Below are 15,124 nucleotides of genomic sequence, written 5' to 3' on the forward strand. Positions count from 1 at the left end.
TCAGGGACTCTCACTGAGACAGCTGGCTGTGGAGTGCCTTAGACCTGAGCAATGATCATATTTGTAAGATATGTAGAAATGTTGTGGACAGTGTGTGGGAGTATAGCATGATATTTACAAACAATGACTATGATTTTGATGAGAGTGTAATTTCTAATACAATCACGCCCTAATTTGGTGACCTTGGGAAGTTACTTAATCTCTCTCAGCTTCAGTTCTTTATCTGTGAAATTGAGCTAATAGAATGGAAATAGTACCAAACTCAAAGGATTGATAAGAGTATCAAATTTCATAATAAATGGAAAGCACCTAATTTAGTGCTAACTCTCAGTACATTTTAATCCTTTTTTTTTTTTTTTGGTGTGTTAGGCAGTTCTGTGTTCTCAAGTGACACAAATATTTTTGTATTTATTTATCTCCTGGTATATTCCTCCATTCACTTACAGAGAGTCAGAATTTTGTAGTTGGAAAAAATTTTTAAATTATGTAATTCTATTTTTTTTAATTTATCAAATGAAGAGAATGAAAACTGGAGAGGCTGAATAACTTACACTGAGCCATTACTTCTTAAGGTTTGATAATCTCTTTAACAATTGCCAGCAAGGATAATAAATAATGATAAAAGTTATGTTTAAACAGTGTTTTCTTTTTTTAAAAAAAATATATATTTATTTATTTTTGGCTACATTGGGTCTTCGTTGCTGCGTGTGGGCTTTCTCTAGTTGCGGCGAGCGGGGGCTACTCTTGGTTGCGGTGCACAGTATTCTCATTGCGGTGGCTTCTCCTGTTGTGGAGCACAGGCTGTAGGTGCATGGGCTTCAGTAGTTGTGGCGCACAGGCTTAGCTGCTCTGTGGCATGTGGGATCTTCCCAGACCAGGGCTCGAACCCGTGTCCCCCGCATCAGCAGGCAGATTCCCAACCACTGCACCACCAGGGAAATCCCTAAACAGAGTTTTCTGGTTTTCAAATTACTTTCCCACTCATTATATGTAACTTGGTCCTCCCAACATTTTTGTAAAACATGTAGGATAGGTTTCTTTATCCTTGTTTTGCAGATATGGAACTTAAGTTCCCATTAGGTAACTTTCTAGGTCATATTGCTTGTTCTTGGCTAGGCAACATTAGAATTCAAATCTCAGAGTTTAGGCTCCTAAACTGAAAAACTTTTCATGACGTCTTAAAAATCCTCATTCATCTCAGATCCCTGGGTTTCCAGGTATATTTGTAGAGCTCATAGGGCACTAGAATTAAAAGGGATGTTGTTAAAAATCCTCTGGTTAGCTTCCTCAATGAAGTCTACAGAGATAAGATGACTTGGCCAAGGTTGATAGCTCTATCGGTGGCAGAGTGGAGACTGGACTTCTTGTTTCTTGTTTCCACCAGGTCATGATGAAAACTCCCTTTTTAATGCTATTTATAAAAGAGGAAGAGGAGGGAGTGTCAGTATGATCCCAAGCTAGGGGATTTTATTGCAAGAGATCCTAGAAGGAGAAGAAATAGAAGGGTCAAATTGTGACATGTGGGGAACTTTATGGCCTATGGTTGCTTGTAGGGTTTGTACGAACATTGTGGACCTATGGCTCTTATTAGGAAAATCATATTCTATTTATTGTTTGGACTGAGGGGTCCTTATCTTTGACACCTAATTCTCTAGAGCAAGGGGGGCGGAGTCAGGAATATGGAGAGAGTGTCTGGGTATTGCATAGGGGCAGATGCAGAAAGAATAAAGATATTATATGTGGCTGGAGTTATCCTTATGCTCTATTCGTTAGAAACCTCAATGTGAGGACAGAGGAAAGTGAGGAACCCCAACAATGGTTTATCACTTACACAGCATGGTGGATAAATTAACCATACACCTTTATTGAATTCAGTGAATGAAATGATCTTCCTCCAGCACACTGAAGGAAATTACAATTGTGTCCACCATGTGCCCCAGTGGTATAACCCTAAAAACTATAAAGCTGAAACGCTCAGGCAAGTGCATATTCAAATGTCCCTTTATCAAACTCTTCAATTTCACCTTCCCATGTAGAGGAAGGCATGCTACTATATGGATCTAACAGGATTTTGAAGCATCTGATGATAAGAAGTCCCAAGAAGATACACAAAATCCCAACAAAAGCAAAGCCAGTTTTTTGCTCCAGAGTCAACGAGAAAGCTGACACTTCGTTGACACTCATCTTAGCTGAAGAGTTGCCACAGTTGGTACTACTCATTATTCACTGTCACATCATTTTGGCTCTTCAGAATTCCTGCTGGAGTCACCTCTTGGCCTAGATACAAAATTGGACTCAGTTTAGTTTTATCCATACATGGTATTAGGTAGGTAATTGTTTTGTAACATCTGGCATTTTTCAAACTCTCTTGAATTAACTCACAAAAGATATAGGAAAACATTATCAGATATGGATCAGGATCAAGTTAGTATTGGAGATGCTACTTCTATTGTAGTAATTACAGAATTGCCTTTGTGGACACACAAAACTGTACCTCTGTACACTAAATATAAAATCAAGTATGAAGGGGAATAGTCAAATAATTAACCCTAAAAGCATTTGATTCATTAAGTTAAGTCATTGAGTTGACTCATTAAGTTAAGTGATTCATTTGATTCATTAAGTCATTGCTTCTTTGACCCAGGTTGTCATCTAATTTTCATTTCATTTTTGCATGTATCAAAAAAACCATAAATAATTATAGGGTGTAAGCTGGTCAAGCTCTCTAAAGTCTATGTTTTAAGGTCTATCTCCAATGCCATTTTGTCTGATGGGTTCTGATCCTTTCAAATAGGTGTAATACCTTCTTTCTTTTTCACCCCCCTCCTTAGCTTTTAGACTTATGTTCTTGTATTTTCTTTTCCACTACCACTTCATACACTAAATGCTAATTTCTTAAAAAGAGAAATTGTGTTTTTAAAATTACGTTAAAAAGAGCAGTACCCAACATAGTAGCTTGCAAGTAACAAGCCGCGGTAGCTGTGGACCATTAACCATCTCACCACCGTCTCCACTGGCTCTCACACCCTAAATAGACATAAAATCCAAGTTAAACAGCATGTTTTCTATGAAATTCAGCTGCAAGTCAAGCTCCCCAGACCCGTTGCCTACCAGATTCCCACTATCTCTAAGCTCCTACTATGTTGAGAGTCTAAAACTACAGCAAAAGTGTTCCAAAAGTGTGTGTTGAATTGAAGCAAAATAGATTTTTCCACTTGCTGTCTTAAAGTTAATTAAATTAACTAATGAAAAATCAAGATTAGTTAATTAAATCAAATGGTTACTAACCCACAGCTGCCCTTCTTGAGAGGACTGTCACCAAAAAGCTTCTCATCTAATAACTGAGAATAATAGACTGCTGGTGTTTTTGTCTTTGTTGTTGCTTCTTTTGATAATTTTAAGAATTGTGTTTATTAAAATGACTGACCCTTCAGGTTCTTTGGGGTTCAATTTTCAGAAAACAACTGAGACAGAACAAGGAATGGGAGGTAAGGAGTGGAGAAAGGGAGTGATTAATAAGAACAAGCCTTGTAGCTTTCAAAATGCTTCACCAACTTATACACGAGTTAATATCAAACAATATTTATTTTATACTGGCTTGGATTACAAAAGAGCTCTGTCTTCAAACCTTAAGTGTTAGAAATATTCAATACATTGTGGGATATGCTGGTTATTTGACTTTTTTGTTTAATACAAGGAAAAAATGTTGTTTCAACCCAATTTGTTGAATTTCTTTACACCAAATCATTTTTCTACCCTAATAAATATGGTATACTGAATATATTTTAATTTTTAAAAATGTCAGATCACTTAAGTGTTTCAGAGTGATTTTTCTGAAGATTGAGCTCTTGTTGTACAATTTATTCTGTAGAAAGTAGGGGAGACTGGACTGAATAATGACCTTGGGACTTAACTAGAACTTTTTTTTTCTGACCAAATCTTTAATTTTATTGCTTTGTCATTTAAAGATCTTTTGTTGAGATTCATACACCCTCTGATTCATTTTTTTAATGGGTGGACAAACTGAAAAGAAGGATGTTTCTACATGGAGATGCTGGATCAACCATTTGACTGATTCAGCCAAGTAACTTGTTGAATTTTTTTTTTTCACAAGAGCCATGACCTTGCTAGGCTATACCATTTGACCGTTTCCTCGGACATGTAGGTAAGAAGAGGCAATAAGCCTGGTTTACTGGTGGACACAGTATACAAACTCCCTTCAGTGAAGGACTTGTTGCCCAGCACATGGGAGGGCTACCAGCAGATAATCTTCAGCTGCTAGCTCCTTCCATGGATTGCCTCAATAGCAGAGAACTGCCTCTCTGTAACCCAAGGTTAACCCAAGGTTACTTCGCTTCCAACAGCAGACAGTTTTCAATGACTGATTAATGTGAAAATAAAAAGGCCTGGCCATCTTGAACTCTGAAGAACCATTCTAGGGAGGGAGATGCAAGAGGGAGGAGATATGGGGATATATGTATAGGTATAACTGATTCACTTTGTTATAAAGCAGAAACTAACACACCATTGTAAAGAAATTATACTCCAATAAAGATGTTAAAAATAAATAAAAATGTGAACCATTCTAGCTCTAGAGTTCATCACAGGGAAAACCAAGGCTCTTCTTTCATCACAGTTCAAATTCTGCCCACTCCTGCTTAACTCCCCACTCTTCCACAGGTGTTGAGCCCAAGGGCACTACTCAGTAAACATCCTGCACACTACTCTCTGTCTCAGAGTCTGGTTTCTGAGGAACCTAACCTGCAACAATTGGTATCACTATAATTAAAACATCTGGGCAGTTTTAATGATCTGTGCATTTTTCAGCTAGTTCATTTTGCCACCATGCAGAAATAGCCTAAACTGAGTATAGTTATGACGTTAGCTAAATTTATTTACATGTTTTTAAAAATCATGAAGTAGACATGTACACAGGGTCATAACTGATCATTAGAAGACTTAAGTCAGTTGGCTCTTAGCTTGTGATTAATCCACTAGACTCTGTTATTCTTATAAAAACCCACCAACTGGGCTTCCCTGGTGGCGCAGTGGTTGAGAGTCCGCCTGCCGATGCAGGGGACGCGGGTTCGTGCCCCGGTCCGGGAGGATCCCACATGCCGCGGAGCGGCTGGGCCCGTGAGCCATGGCCGCTGAGCCTGCGCGTCCGGAGCCTGTGCTCCGCAGCGGGAGAGGCCACAACAGTGAGAGGCCCGCGTACAGCAAAAAAAAAAAAAAAAAAAAACCCACCAACTGACCAAACAAACCAAAAGAGACATTTTCTACCTGTGGCAATAAAACACGCAACTCATTTTTCACCATTAAATTAAAACAAGGTATTTTCCTAGTTAGAGATACAAAATCCCTTAACTTTTTTATTACTATTTGTCTAACGTATGGCAGACATACGTTATATGTCTGTCATACGTTAAAACACAGCATAATGTTTTGTTCTTAGAGTCTTAGGCAATCTGTGAATTGAATTACTTATTTTAATGGAAAAATAACTACTTCTCAAGCAGTTACCACCGTTTCTGCCATGTTGTAGGTATTTAATAAATATTTGAATTGAATTAAACTAAATGTATTGAAAAATATAATTTTTGATGAATAAAGTTCTGGTTTTAAAAAATCTAATTTTTAAATTCAGAAAACATATTTTAAATGCAATGAACAAGAAAACTTTGATTTAAAAAATATCAACTTTGGGCTTCCCTGGTGGCGCAGAGGTTGAGAGTCCGCCTGCTAATGCACGGGACACGGCTTCGTGCCCCGGTCCGGGAAGATCCCACATGCCGCGGAGCAGCTAGGCCCGTGAGCCATGGCCGCTGAGCCTGCGCGTCCGGAGCCTGTGCTCCGCAACGGGAGAGGCCACAACAGTGAGAGGCCCGCGTACCAACAACAACAAAAAAATCAGCTTTGAAGATACACATTAAAATTCAGCAGCTCATTCAGAGTTCAATGTTTCTGGTTTTTTAAAATAATTCATTAATATGGCATTCCCAGAAAGACTCACATGATTTGTAATATTCAAAGGTAGGGAAAGTAGATCTTTTCTATCAGCCTTGTTAGTTCCCTTTCATTATCTATGGAAAGGTATGTAGCCATCATATTATTTTGGCGTTAACTACCAGGAAGTAGATAGTTAAATTTTGTACTCAGTCAGAATGCCTTTGTTAGCTTAAGACTTCTGGTATAATTACCCCTTCTTCCCCTGACTTTGCCTTCTTTATTACTTGGCTGCTCTGGTTACCCTTAGCTAAGAAGAGTAAGATACTTCAAGGATACTTAGCTAAGATACTTCAAGAGCTTTTGGAATTGGGTAGGAGTACGAACAATGAATGGATATATAGAGCCACTGTTAGTAAATGAATAAAGTCACCATGTTTTATACTGTCTTGGAAGAACAGATAAATGGTTGTCTCATGGCTTTATACATAGTTTATAAGCCCTCTTTGGCTATCTATTGTTGGTACCAATATAAATGAAATGCAGGACAAAAACTGGGAGCTGAATGATAAGGTACTATATAATAATGAATATGGCAATTACATTTTAGTTATTCATTCAACCAGTATATATATTGAATGTCTGCTCCATGTCAGCACTGTTTTTGGTCCTGGATTATAATGATGAACTACAGAACAACGTGCGCCTGCCATGAGTGGAGGAGGAGACAGGCTCAGTTATTTTTAAAATTGTCTATCTATCTATTATATATCAGGTAGTCATAAATGCTACAAAAGAAAGCAAGCAAGTTAAGAGGAAAGAGAATGATAATGAATAAAGGGCACTTCTTTAATTGAAGAAATCAGCAAAGGCTTTCCTAGGGAGATGACATTTGACCTGAAGTCTGAATGATGTCAAGAAGGGAGCTGTGAAAATATCTGGAGGAAGAGCATTGAAGTTTGAGGAAACAGTCATTGCAAAGGCTTTGAGGTGAGAGGATTTCATACACAATATGTTCAGATAAAGAAATTGACCAATAACACATTAAACTCCCTACTTGTACAAGATGGTTTAATGGTTATCAGTTGACAAAGGAAAGGCAGAAGTACTTTATATACTTCTGTCTTTTTAACCTATGTAGAATGCTCTTTAGAAATGACCCCAAAATCAAACAGTAAAAGGAGACAAGAAAGTAGTAGAATAATGTTTAGCTGCATTAGATGAGTTAAAACTCCCAGGATAAGATGATTTATAACTTGATGAGCAAAAACCTTTGAGAAATACCTGACCATGAGAGTGCTGCCAGAAGTATGGACTTGGACAGGCGAATGTCTCAATTTTCAGAAAGAGCAATGGGAAATTGTGAAAATTATATATTGGTAACTTGGAATTAATCTTTGTTACAAATCCGTAATTAATTATTTTAATTAATTAAAATTAATTTAAATGCTAATTTGTTAGCACTCACTAAAAGTTAAGATTAGGTTAATAAGAAGTAATGCCAAATTCACTTCTTTTTTGGAAAGTTTACTACTAACATGGAATATCAGGGAAATAACATCGACATGGTTTAGTCGATGCAAATAGCACAGCAATGCATTTAACCATCTCCCATGATATCATTTTTGGGGAAGATGGTGAGATATGCCTGGATAACATTATTTTTATGTAGAGTCATATTCACTGAAGTATCCTAATAAAAATTGGGCTCTGTACTCATAGAGACAGCTCTCTAATGTAGTATCACAAAGGTCTAACTCTATCTACATCCTCTTCAGTGTTTTTGAACAGTAACTAGGTTGAAGACATTGAAGTGATGATTATTAAATTTGACACAAGGCGGGGCTGAAAACTATAAGTTAGCTCACAGAATCAAGATTCAAGACAATTCTGATGACTGGAATTCTGGATTGAAACCTGAACATAAAATTTAATAAAAAGAATTTAATAGAAACACTTCTCAAGTCCCATATTTAAGAGGGAGGGAGGGAGATACACCAAACTTAGATGGGGGACACTTGACCTGGAAGTTCGTGTGAACAGATGTTTTCTTAATATCTTAAAAGGAAGAACTTTGACTTTTATATTCATCTTAAAATTCTACCTTACACCAAAGGTGAAAACAAAATAGAAGCCAAGGAGAACACCTGAAAGGGTCGTACTCAAATGTTGAAAAGAAAAGGTCTGCCCATTGCTGCAGGCATTGTGTCCACACAAGCAAATAAGTGAAAAGCTAAGCAATTGCCTAACAACATGTTCAGAAGATAGATACCCTTGGGAATTTAAGCCATATATGTAGTGGTTAAAATACCAGTATTTTCAGGCCTAAATTTTTCAAATATTTGCTCAAACTTTCCATTTTGCTTGCTCTATTAAATGAACGACTTGTCTCATTTCAACCCCAAGTCTAATGTTTTTGAGAATATACTGCGAAGTGTGCTGAGCTTTGTACCTTTCAATAAATATAGAGCATAATATATAAGAGTAATAACAAAATATTAAGAATCAATAGAGGTCTTCAGATGCAACACTGATTTCTTCGTTAATTAATAAGGTATCCAAAATTACTGGACAACTGTGGATAAAAGATACATTTCTTTCACTTTCTCTAATCTCTGGAACAGAAGCAAAAAAAAAATTAGCATGTTCTGCAAAACAGACATTTTAATGCCTACCTCAAAGGGAAAATATCTTAATATCCTGTTTATAGGGAAATAGAAAATGAAAGAAATATGTGAGAATTTAGACCATGAAGTTACAAAACTAAATAAATAAACCCTTATGAGAAAAAAAAACTTGAGAATAAAGAAATGAATTTTCAAAATTAGAGTGTAAAAGTATGTGGTAAAAGTTATTTTTAATATGCGCTGCCACAAAAAATGGGTAAAATTATCAACATTGTACAGTTTAAATATCAGTGTCTATGTGTTTTATGATTAAAGTATTTAAGTATATTTCCGTAGTACTACTGCAAATGATAAAATATTGCCTCAAGCCGTGTTAACTGGAATCAATGTTTAAGTATTCTAGAAATGAGAAAATGAGTTGGAAGCACAGTATTTCCTTCATGGCAATTGTCAGGAAATGGGATTTCTAAGTTCTGATGAGTCATAGGATTGGGCCAAGGGTATACCTGTAGATACCAGTAGGCCCAAATCTCATGGAGCTGCTTTGTAGTTAGTAACCAATAAATAAGCAAACACAGTCTTTCTATGACCAGTCATACAAATCATACTATTGTAAGTAGTCAAGCAAAGATAACAGTATTTTTACACCTGATTTATAGACTTTCATATACATGAATGTTATGTGCGATTTTTTTTCTGTGAAATAAGTTCATTGATTGGCGATATCAAAATTCACTTTTCAGAAACATATAGTCATTTAATCATGCAACAATGTGTAACTGCAGAAACCAATATTGAAAAGAATGTGCCTATTAAAAAAAGAAATTCCTGTATTTTATTTTAATCAACAGGTTTTTTTCCTCCGGTTTATTCATCTATTAATAATATTCCAAACAATATATCTAAAATAACTATTATAGTGGAATATGGTGTTCTAGATGAAAACTATTATGATACTGGTCATTAGATATAATAATCTCTAATGCTAATGATATGAACATTCATAATTTAATGAAATGAGACATATAGGAAAACCCAAGCTTAAAAAATAATGAATTCTCCCATATATACACCCCTTCAAATATCAAGATTATTAAATCCCATTAAAAGAGGGAAAAGAAGCATTATTGAGGCCACATCTGCACAGAGCTAGTTAGTAATTTGGAATGGAATATGTTGTAATCAAAGGAAAACCTTAAATAACAAACCCAGATGTCTTCATCATGATGAAGTGCATAAATTTCAGGCCTCCCCAGGAATCCAAAACCTTGAGATATGCCAAAATCAGCCTCCCCCCAACCTTTCAGATTTCAACCTTTAGAGAATTTCCCTCTTAAGAGAATCTTTGAATGGCTCCTCAAGGACTCTGACATTCCTTTTTTTTTTTTTCCAGAAGCACTGGAAACCTGGTCTGAAAATTCTCAAAATGTCTCACTAGAGAAACCTGGACTGTCATTATCATTCTGCCTTGTTTGTCTCCAGTTCTCTTTGGACATATTAAACTTAAGAAGCATAGAAATCACCTACCAAACATTATGGAAGAAACATCAGCAAGCACCCAACAAATCCACTTTTTTTTTTTCCTTTTGTCAGCAGCATCAGCAGAAACATTAGAGCTCTTTCTTCTTTAGAATTTGAACTCAGCAGACCTACAGACTCCTTCCCCTCTCCTCCCTCCCCACCTCCTTTCCTGCTCCCTAGCTTCAGAAATACCAGAAAAGGAGACATGCTTTTCATCTGGACCTGCATTAGAATCCTGTCAGTTAATGCGAAGGGTAGGGGGAGAAAGTTACTCCGCAGGGAGAGACGTCTCACCTTCCATGCTTGTTGCCATGGAGATGAAATCCAGCCAGTAGATTTAAGTGTTGGCAGGTTTGTCTGTGTTCGCTGATCGGTTCGGTAGCAATGTAAAAGACGTGTCCTGGGAACCTGCGTGGAGTCCCAGTACCGCGGTTATCGCTTTACTGGCCTACGTGTGTAAATGTCTGTATCTGTCGGTGAGGGGCAGAAGACGTGTGCGCGCGTGAGCATATTTGCAGGAAAATGTGCACGAATTTCTTCCATGTGGCAGTGTGTAAATATTTGCGCGCGCGTGTGCGTATGTGAGGGCGTCTGCCCGTGTGTGTCTGTGAGAGAAAAGCGGTGGACAGTGAGAGGGGGTAGGGAATCGGCCACGGCAGCAACAGGCTTCATATAGTCCTCAGCTCTGCAAAAAAAAATAAGAAGGCTTATTTTCACTCATATCACACTTGGAGGTTAGCAATCGGAGTTCATCACCAATTTGTCTTTCTAAGGCAGTGGAGGTGTTAATTAATGTATTGTTAAAATACTTGTTTTCCTCTTCTGTCTGCGTCAGTAGCTGTGCCGCGGGCATTTTGTTGTGCTCGGTGACTGCAGTCTCAGTCGAGGAGTAGGCAATCAATTCCTATGTCTTCTCATCCTATAAAGGAAAGACGTGGATGACGGGTGTATTGGTTTAACTGGGGACCGCATGCGTCATTTGGAGTTATTTTTCCCTGCCCTTCGCCTTGCCTATGCAAACCCAACAGGATCCCCTCCTCTTCTTAGGAGTAGGTGCCTAGGCGCTGTCCGTAGTGCTGAAATGTTGCGTAGTATGACCTACCTCCCACAGACGAGCTATAAGACAGCAAGCGAGGAACGCTCCGACAAAGCCTACAGGAAGTTGTGAGACACGTTTTCTGAACGGTGTTGAACATATAGAAACCAAACCTAAACCGCATTGAAAGCAAAACAAAACAAAACAAAGACAGGCAAACAAACTCAGTTGTAAGGTTCCAGTTCTGTTCATCTTTGGATACTATATCCAGAACCTACGAGTTGCAAACACTTGTAGATTCCTTTAAAACTTAATTATTGACTTTATGAATTATTAACTATTCAGAGATTGGGAAAAGTGTAGATGTGGAATTAGGTCATTATTCATGTGAAAAAATGCTGAAAACAAGTAAAAGTGTGTTATAGTTCAATAATAAAGTGAAGACAAACTTTATGTTCATTTAGAGCATTTACTAAATTAGGAAATTTCATGGTCTTACAAAAAATGCGCAATGTATGACTGTGAGTTCATACAAGACTATACTCAAAAAAAGTTATTCTTTTTCATTTAAAACTATTAAACACCCTATAATATAGGCCCACCAAGGAAGAGAGTGGAAGAAGTGTCTTCTTCTGGGAACATGTTCATTGCCATGGTTTTATTGACTCTTTTTTAAGCTTGCTAAGGGCCACATCCATTTTTGGTACTATATACTAGAGCAGTGCTTCTTGAAATTGAATGTGAATCCCCTGGGGATCTTGTTAACATGCAGGTTCTCATTCAGTAAGTGTGCGATTGGGTCTCAGATTCTGAATTTCTAACAACATCCCAGGTGATTCCAGAGGTTGCTAGTCTCAGGACTAAACTTAAAATAACAAGGTTCTAGAGATACTGTGTTCTGGCCATGCAGTCACCCACGGAGTATGCAAAAGGCAGTCATTATCTTTCATCTATTCTCTGTATGTTTCTAGACTGTTGCAAAAATATTCTATTCAAATAAGTTCAGAGATTAAGCATTTTATTTGCACAATATTAACAAACTGTTTATGAATTTATCATTTGATTGATTTTGACATTGTCTAGACACATGCTACAGTCTGCTCCACTCTATATTTCCATACTATGATCTGCAATCACCCATTCTCTTTGCAAGCCAAGCTTAAGGAAGCAGAACCAAGTTACATGATTCTACTACTGGTATATGGGCCCCACTCCAAGAATTTGTTATCATGATTGAAGACTTAAACTTGTCATTTTATGACTTTAAATATGGTTCTGTAGTAAATGCTCATGATACTGATTTTTAAAATTTAGACATTATAGATCTAATTCTCACCCAGTTTAGAAAGTGGAAGAGGACCATTGTTTCACAGACCTTTTGAATGAAATCTGATCTGTCATATCATTGGCATAATACATTTATACTTAGATTTTGAAGAAATCGTCCTCTGGATGATTTTCTGATTTTTAAAAAAATCCATACCTACATCAGTTGTACAGTGCTTTCAGTTAATGCTTTTGAGTTGATGCCAAAGGAAAGTTTTGACTATAAATTAGGTTCCTTCCTTGGTGTTAGTTGGTGCATGACCTTGACCTTTTTCAAGCTATATGAACAGTGGTGATGTTCTGAAAAGTCTGCAAAGTGGTTCATTCAGGAAAGTGTAATGGATTAAACATCAATTATGTTCCACTTCCTTTGTTATATGGTGGGATACAAAGATGAATGAGGTTTGGTCTCTGCCCTTGACGAGGTATTTTGCAAAACAACATGGCAGATTCTACAAAGTTCTATAGAAGCACAGAGATTAATAATGTATGTTTTATTCTCCATTACCAAAGAAGTGATGAAGAATAGCAAAGTAGAAAAACCCAGGTGTATTTAAAATACAGATGTATTTCAGGTCATTGCCAATGTCTGCTGCCCAACTTTTAATTTCAAATTGTTGAAAGATATGATATATATGAACGCTTTTCTAAAGCACACATGGTTAACCTGTACTTCTGGATTGTCTATGATTTATTTTCAGAGGAATCCAAATTATTAGAAAGGTAAATATATGGGTGGCATTGTTCAGACCTCCTCCAAATTAATTGCCTTTACTATGCATTGACTTTACACTTTCAGCTTATATGCAAGTATTTTATATAAAGCAATCCTTAGCTTACACAGCCTGCTCTATGTCTGCTATGGGATTGTTACTAAAGACTTGCCCAACACATCCTTTACTATTCCTAATATGACATCCCTCAAAAAACATTTTTTTCCATACCAATTTCATGAATTGAACTTTCATACCCCTCCTCTTCACTTAAATCATCCCAAGGTAAGTGTTGTGTTCTCTTCTTATATACAATATATATCCTGTAGCTGATCACATGTGCCTTTTCTTTTAGTTACCAGGGATGTCAGGGTCAAATTAACAGCTAAAAATTAGTAACTATATAAGCTCTTCAGGCCTCTATATGTGTGTCCTTTCTTTATTGCCTTGAATACTGAAATTTTTTTTTGCTCAGGTATTGGTATATTATTTTCTTTTAATTATCTGTTTTAATGTGTGTCCTCATATAAATGTCCTCATGGAATCAGAAATGGAGTAAATAAATAAAAAAGTAAATAAGTAAATTTTTTTCTCTACTTTTTGGCAAAAAAATGTTGATTACTGGGTGAATATATATGGTTGTTTTATAAATTCGTTTTTAACAAGATATTAAGTATAGAAGAAATGATTAGTTAGCTATGAAGATAAAAATCTAACTTATTGTGACTAAATAATAAATGTTAAGCTAGTAGAAGAAAATTTCACTTTATATAACTACAGATCAACTTTATTTCAAAACACATCGTTTCCCTGTTTCTCCTTCTATACACTAAATAGTGTCCCTTGTATGACTAGGACTTTTTCTTATGTCAACGGGCAGAAGTATTTTATCTACCTTGTTAGAAGATGTGGTAACTATAGAAATTTAAAGAACATGACATCCCCATTCTAATGAATATACTATAGTATAAGGGTGTCACAAAGGAACCGAAAGCAAGAATTTCCTCCAACAAGTCAGCTCAGAATTCTTTTCAGAGGAAAATTTTCCTTGCTATGAATTCTACTCACCTTGATTCCAGCTGACTTCTTGCTCTCAAGTTTTCTATAGTGGGATCCTCTCTTGAACTTATTAGGCCAACATGTTACCTCCAGCTTTTCATGGAAATCTATATCTTGTCTGGCTTAAGTTTGTTTATTCTTTCTGAGCTAAAATGTTTGAGAGTAGCTCTGCTTTTCTATTTGAAAAATATTGTTATTTACTCAAATATTGGCTACTACAACTTACAAATGCACAACTTAAAAAATATATTAAAGACAAATTTGAATTACTTTTGTTATAAACATTAAAAAATTAATCCAATGCTTATTTAGCTTTAAGTGGTATTAGATAATTAGCTATGTCCAAAAGTCACCTGTTTGCTTTCTAAAAATACATTCCTGTTTTGGAATTTCTAGGTACTTATGCCTTATTTTCTACATAAATGGTTTTAATCATTTTGGAGGATTAAGAATGATTTTGAAATTTCAATAGGAAATATATGCCCTTTCCCTAAAAATATACACATGCAGATAATTTCACTCACAATTCAGAGCATTCATGGCCACTTGGATGTCCATTTTTGTAATCCCAGAGTAATCCAAGGAATGCTTTAAAAATTTCTGCTATAAATGAATGGTCCATGGTCTCATTCTCAGTTTCGCAACTAAGTATTGACTGTCTTAAAGTCCTGTATTTTTTTTTAACATCTTTATTGGAGTATAATTGCTTTACAATGCTGTGTTAGTTTCTGCTTTACAACAAAGTGAATCAGTTATACATATACATATGTTTCCATATCTCTTCCCTCTTGCATCTCCCTCCCTCCCACCCTCCCTATCCCACCCCTCTAGGTGGTCACAAAGCACCGAGCTGATCTCCCTGTGCTATGCGGCTGCTTCCCACTAGCTATCCACCC

General features: G+C 36.5%; 2 protein-coding genes and 1 long non-coding RNA gene across 10 annotated transcripts in view; 1 reads left to right on the forward strand and 2 right to left on the reverse strand.

Moving 5' to 3' along the window:
• The window catches only part of SLC12A1 (solute carrier family 12 member 1), a 104,422-nt gene extending 93,931 nt beyond the window's left edge, over positions 1-10,491 (reverse strand). Inside the window, exon 1 of the mRNA XM_060294283.1 lies at positions 10,389-10,491. The gene's annotated coding sequence lies outside the window, so the exon portion shown is untranslated. The remainder of the gene's footprint in view (positions 1-10,388) is intronic.
• Positions 1-13,680, forward strand: part of LOC115845151 (uncharacterized) — a 136,156-nt gene extending 122,476 nt beyond the window's left edge. Inside the window, exons 10-11 of one of the 5 annotated variants that reach the window (XR_009562998.2) lie at positions 6,722-6,936; positions 9,967-13,680. This is a non-coding gene — a long non-coding RNA (uncharacterized lncRNA). The remainder of the gene's footprint in view (positions 1-6,721; positions 6,937-9,966) is intronic. The other 4 variants (XR_009563001.2, XR_009562999.2, XR_009563002.2 and 1 more) reach the window with 4 other exon arrangements.
• CTXN2 (cortexin 2) lies at positions 1,929-10,516 on the reverse strand. 4 transcript variants are annotated; one of them, XM_060294300.1, is made up of 3 exons: positions 10,389-10,497; positions 2,944-3,027; positions 1,929-2,277 (listed from the first exon to the last, which is right to left on the reverse strand). In XM_060294300.1, the coding sequence occupies exon 3, from the start codon at positions 2,218-2,220 to the stop codon at positions 1,975-1,977; it is 246 nt and encodes an 81-aa protein (XP_060150283.1). In that variant the 5' UTR covers positions 2,221-2,277; positions 2,944-3,027; positions 10,389-10,497; the 3' UTR covers positions 1,929-1,974. The 4 variants fall into 4 exon arrangements, with proteins under 4 accessions (XP_060150283.1, XP_060150285.1, XP_030698687.1 ...); XM_060294302.1 differs by lacking the exon at positions 10,389-10,497 and adding an exon at positions 10,101-10,303; XM_030842827.2 differs by lacking the exon at positions 2,944-3,027 and having other exon boundaries at positions 10,389-10,516.
• Positions 13,681-15,124: the final 1,444 nt, after the last annotated feature.

This window comes from Globicephala melas, chromosome 2 (assembly GCF_963455315.2).
Source record: "Globicephala melas chromosome 2, mGloMel1.2, whole genome shotgun sequence".
Taxonomy (NCBI): Eukaryota; Metazoa; Chordata; class Mammalia; order Artiodactyla; family Delphinidae; genus Globicephala; species Globicephala melas.

What these genes read in the sequence shown, in the direction of transcription:
- CTXN2 (XM_030842827.2), bottom strand. Translation starts at nt 2,220, where the DNA reads ATGAGTAGTACCAACTGTGGCAACTCTTCAGCTAAGATGAGTGTCAAC.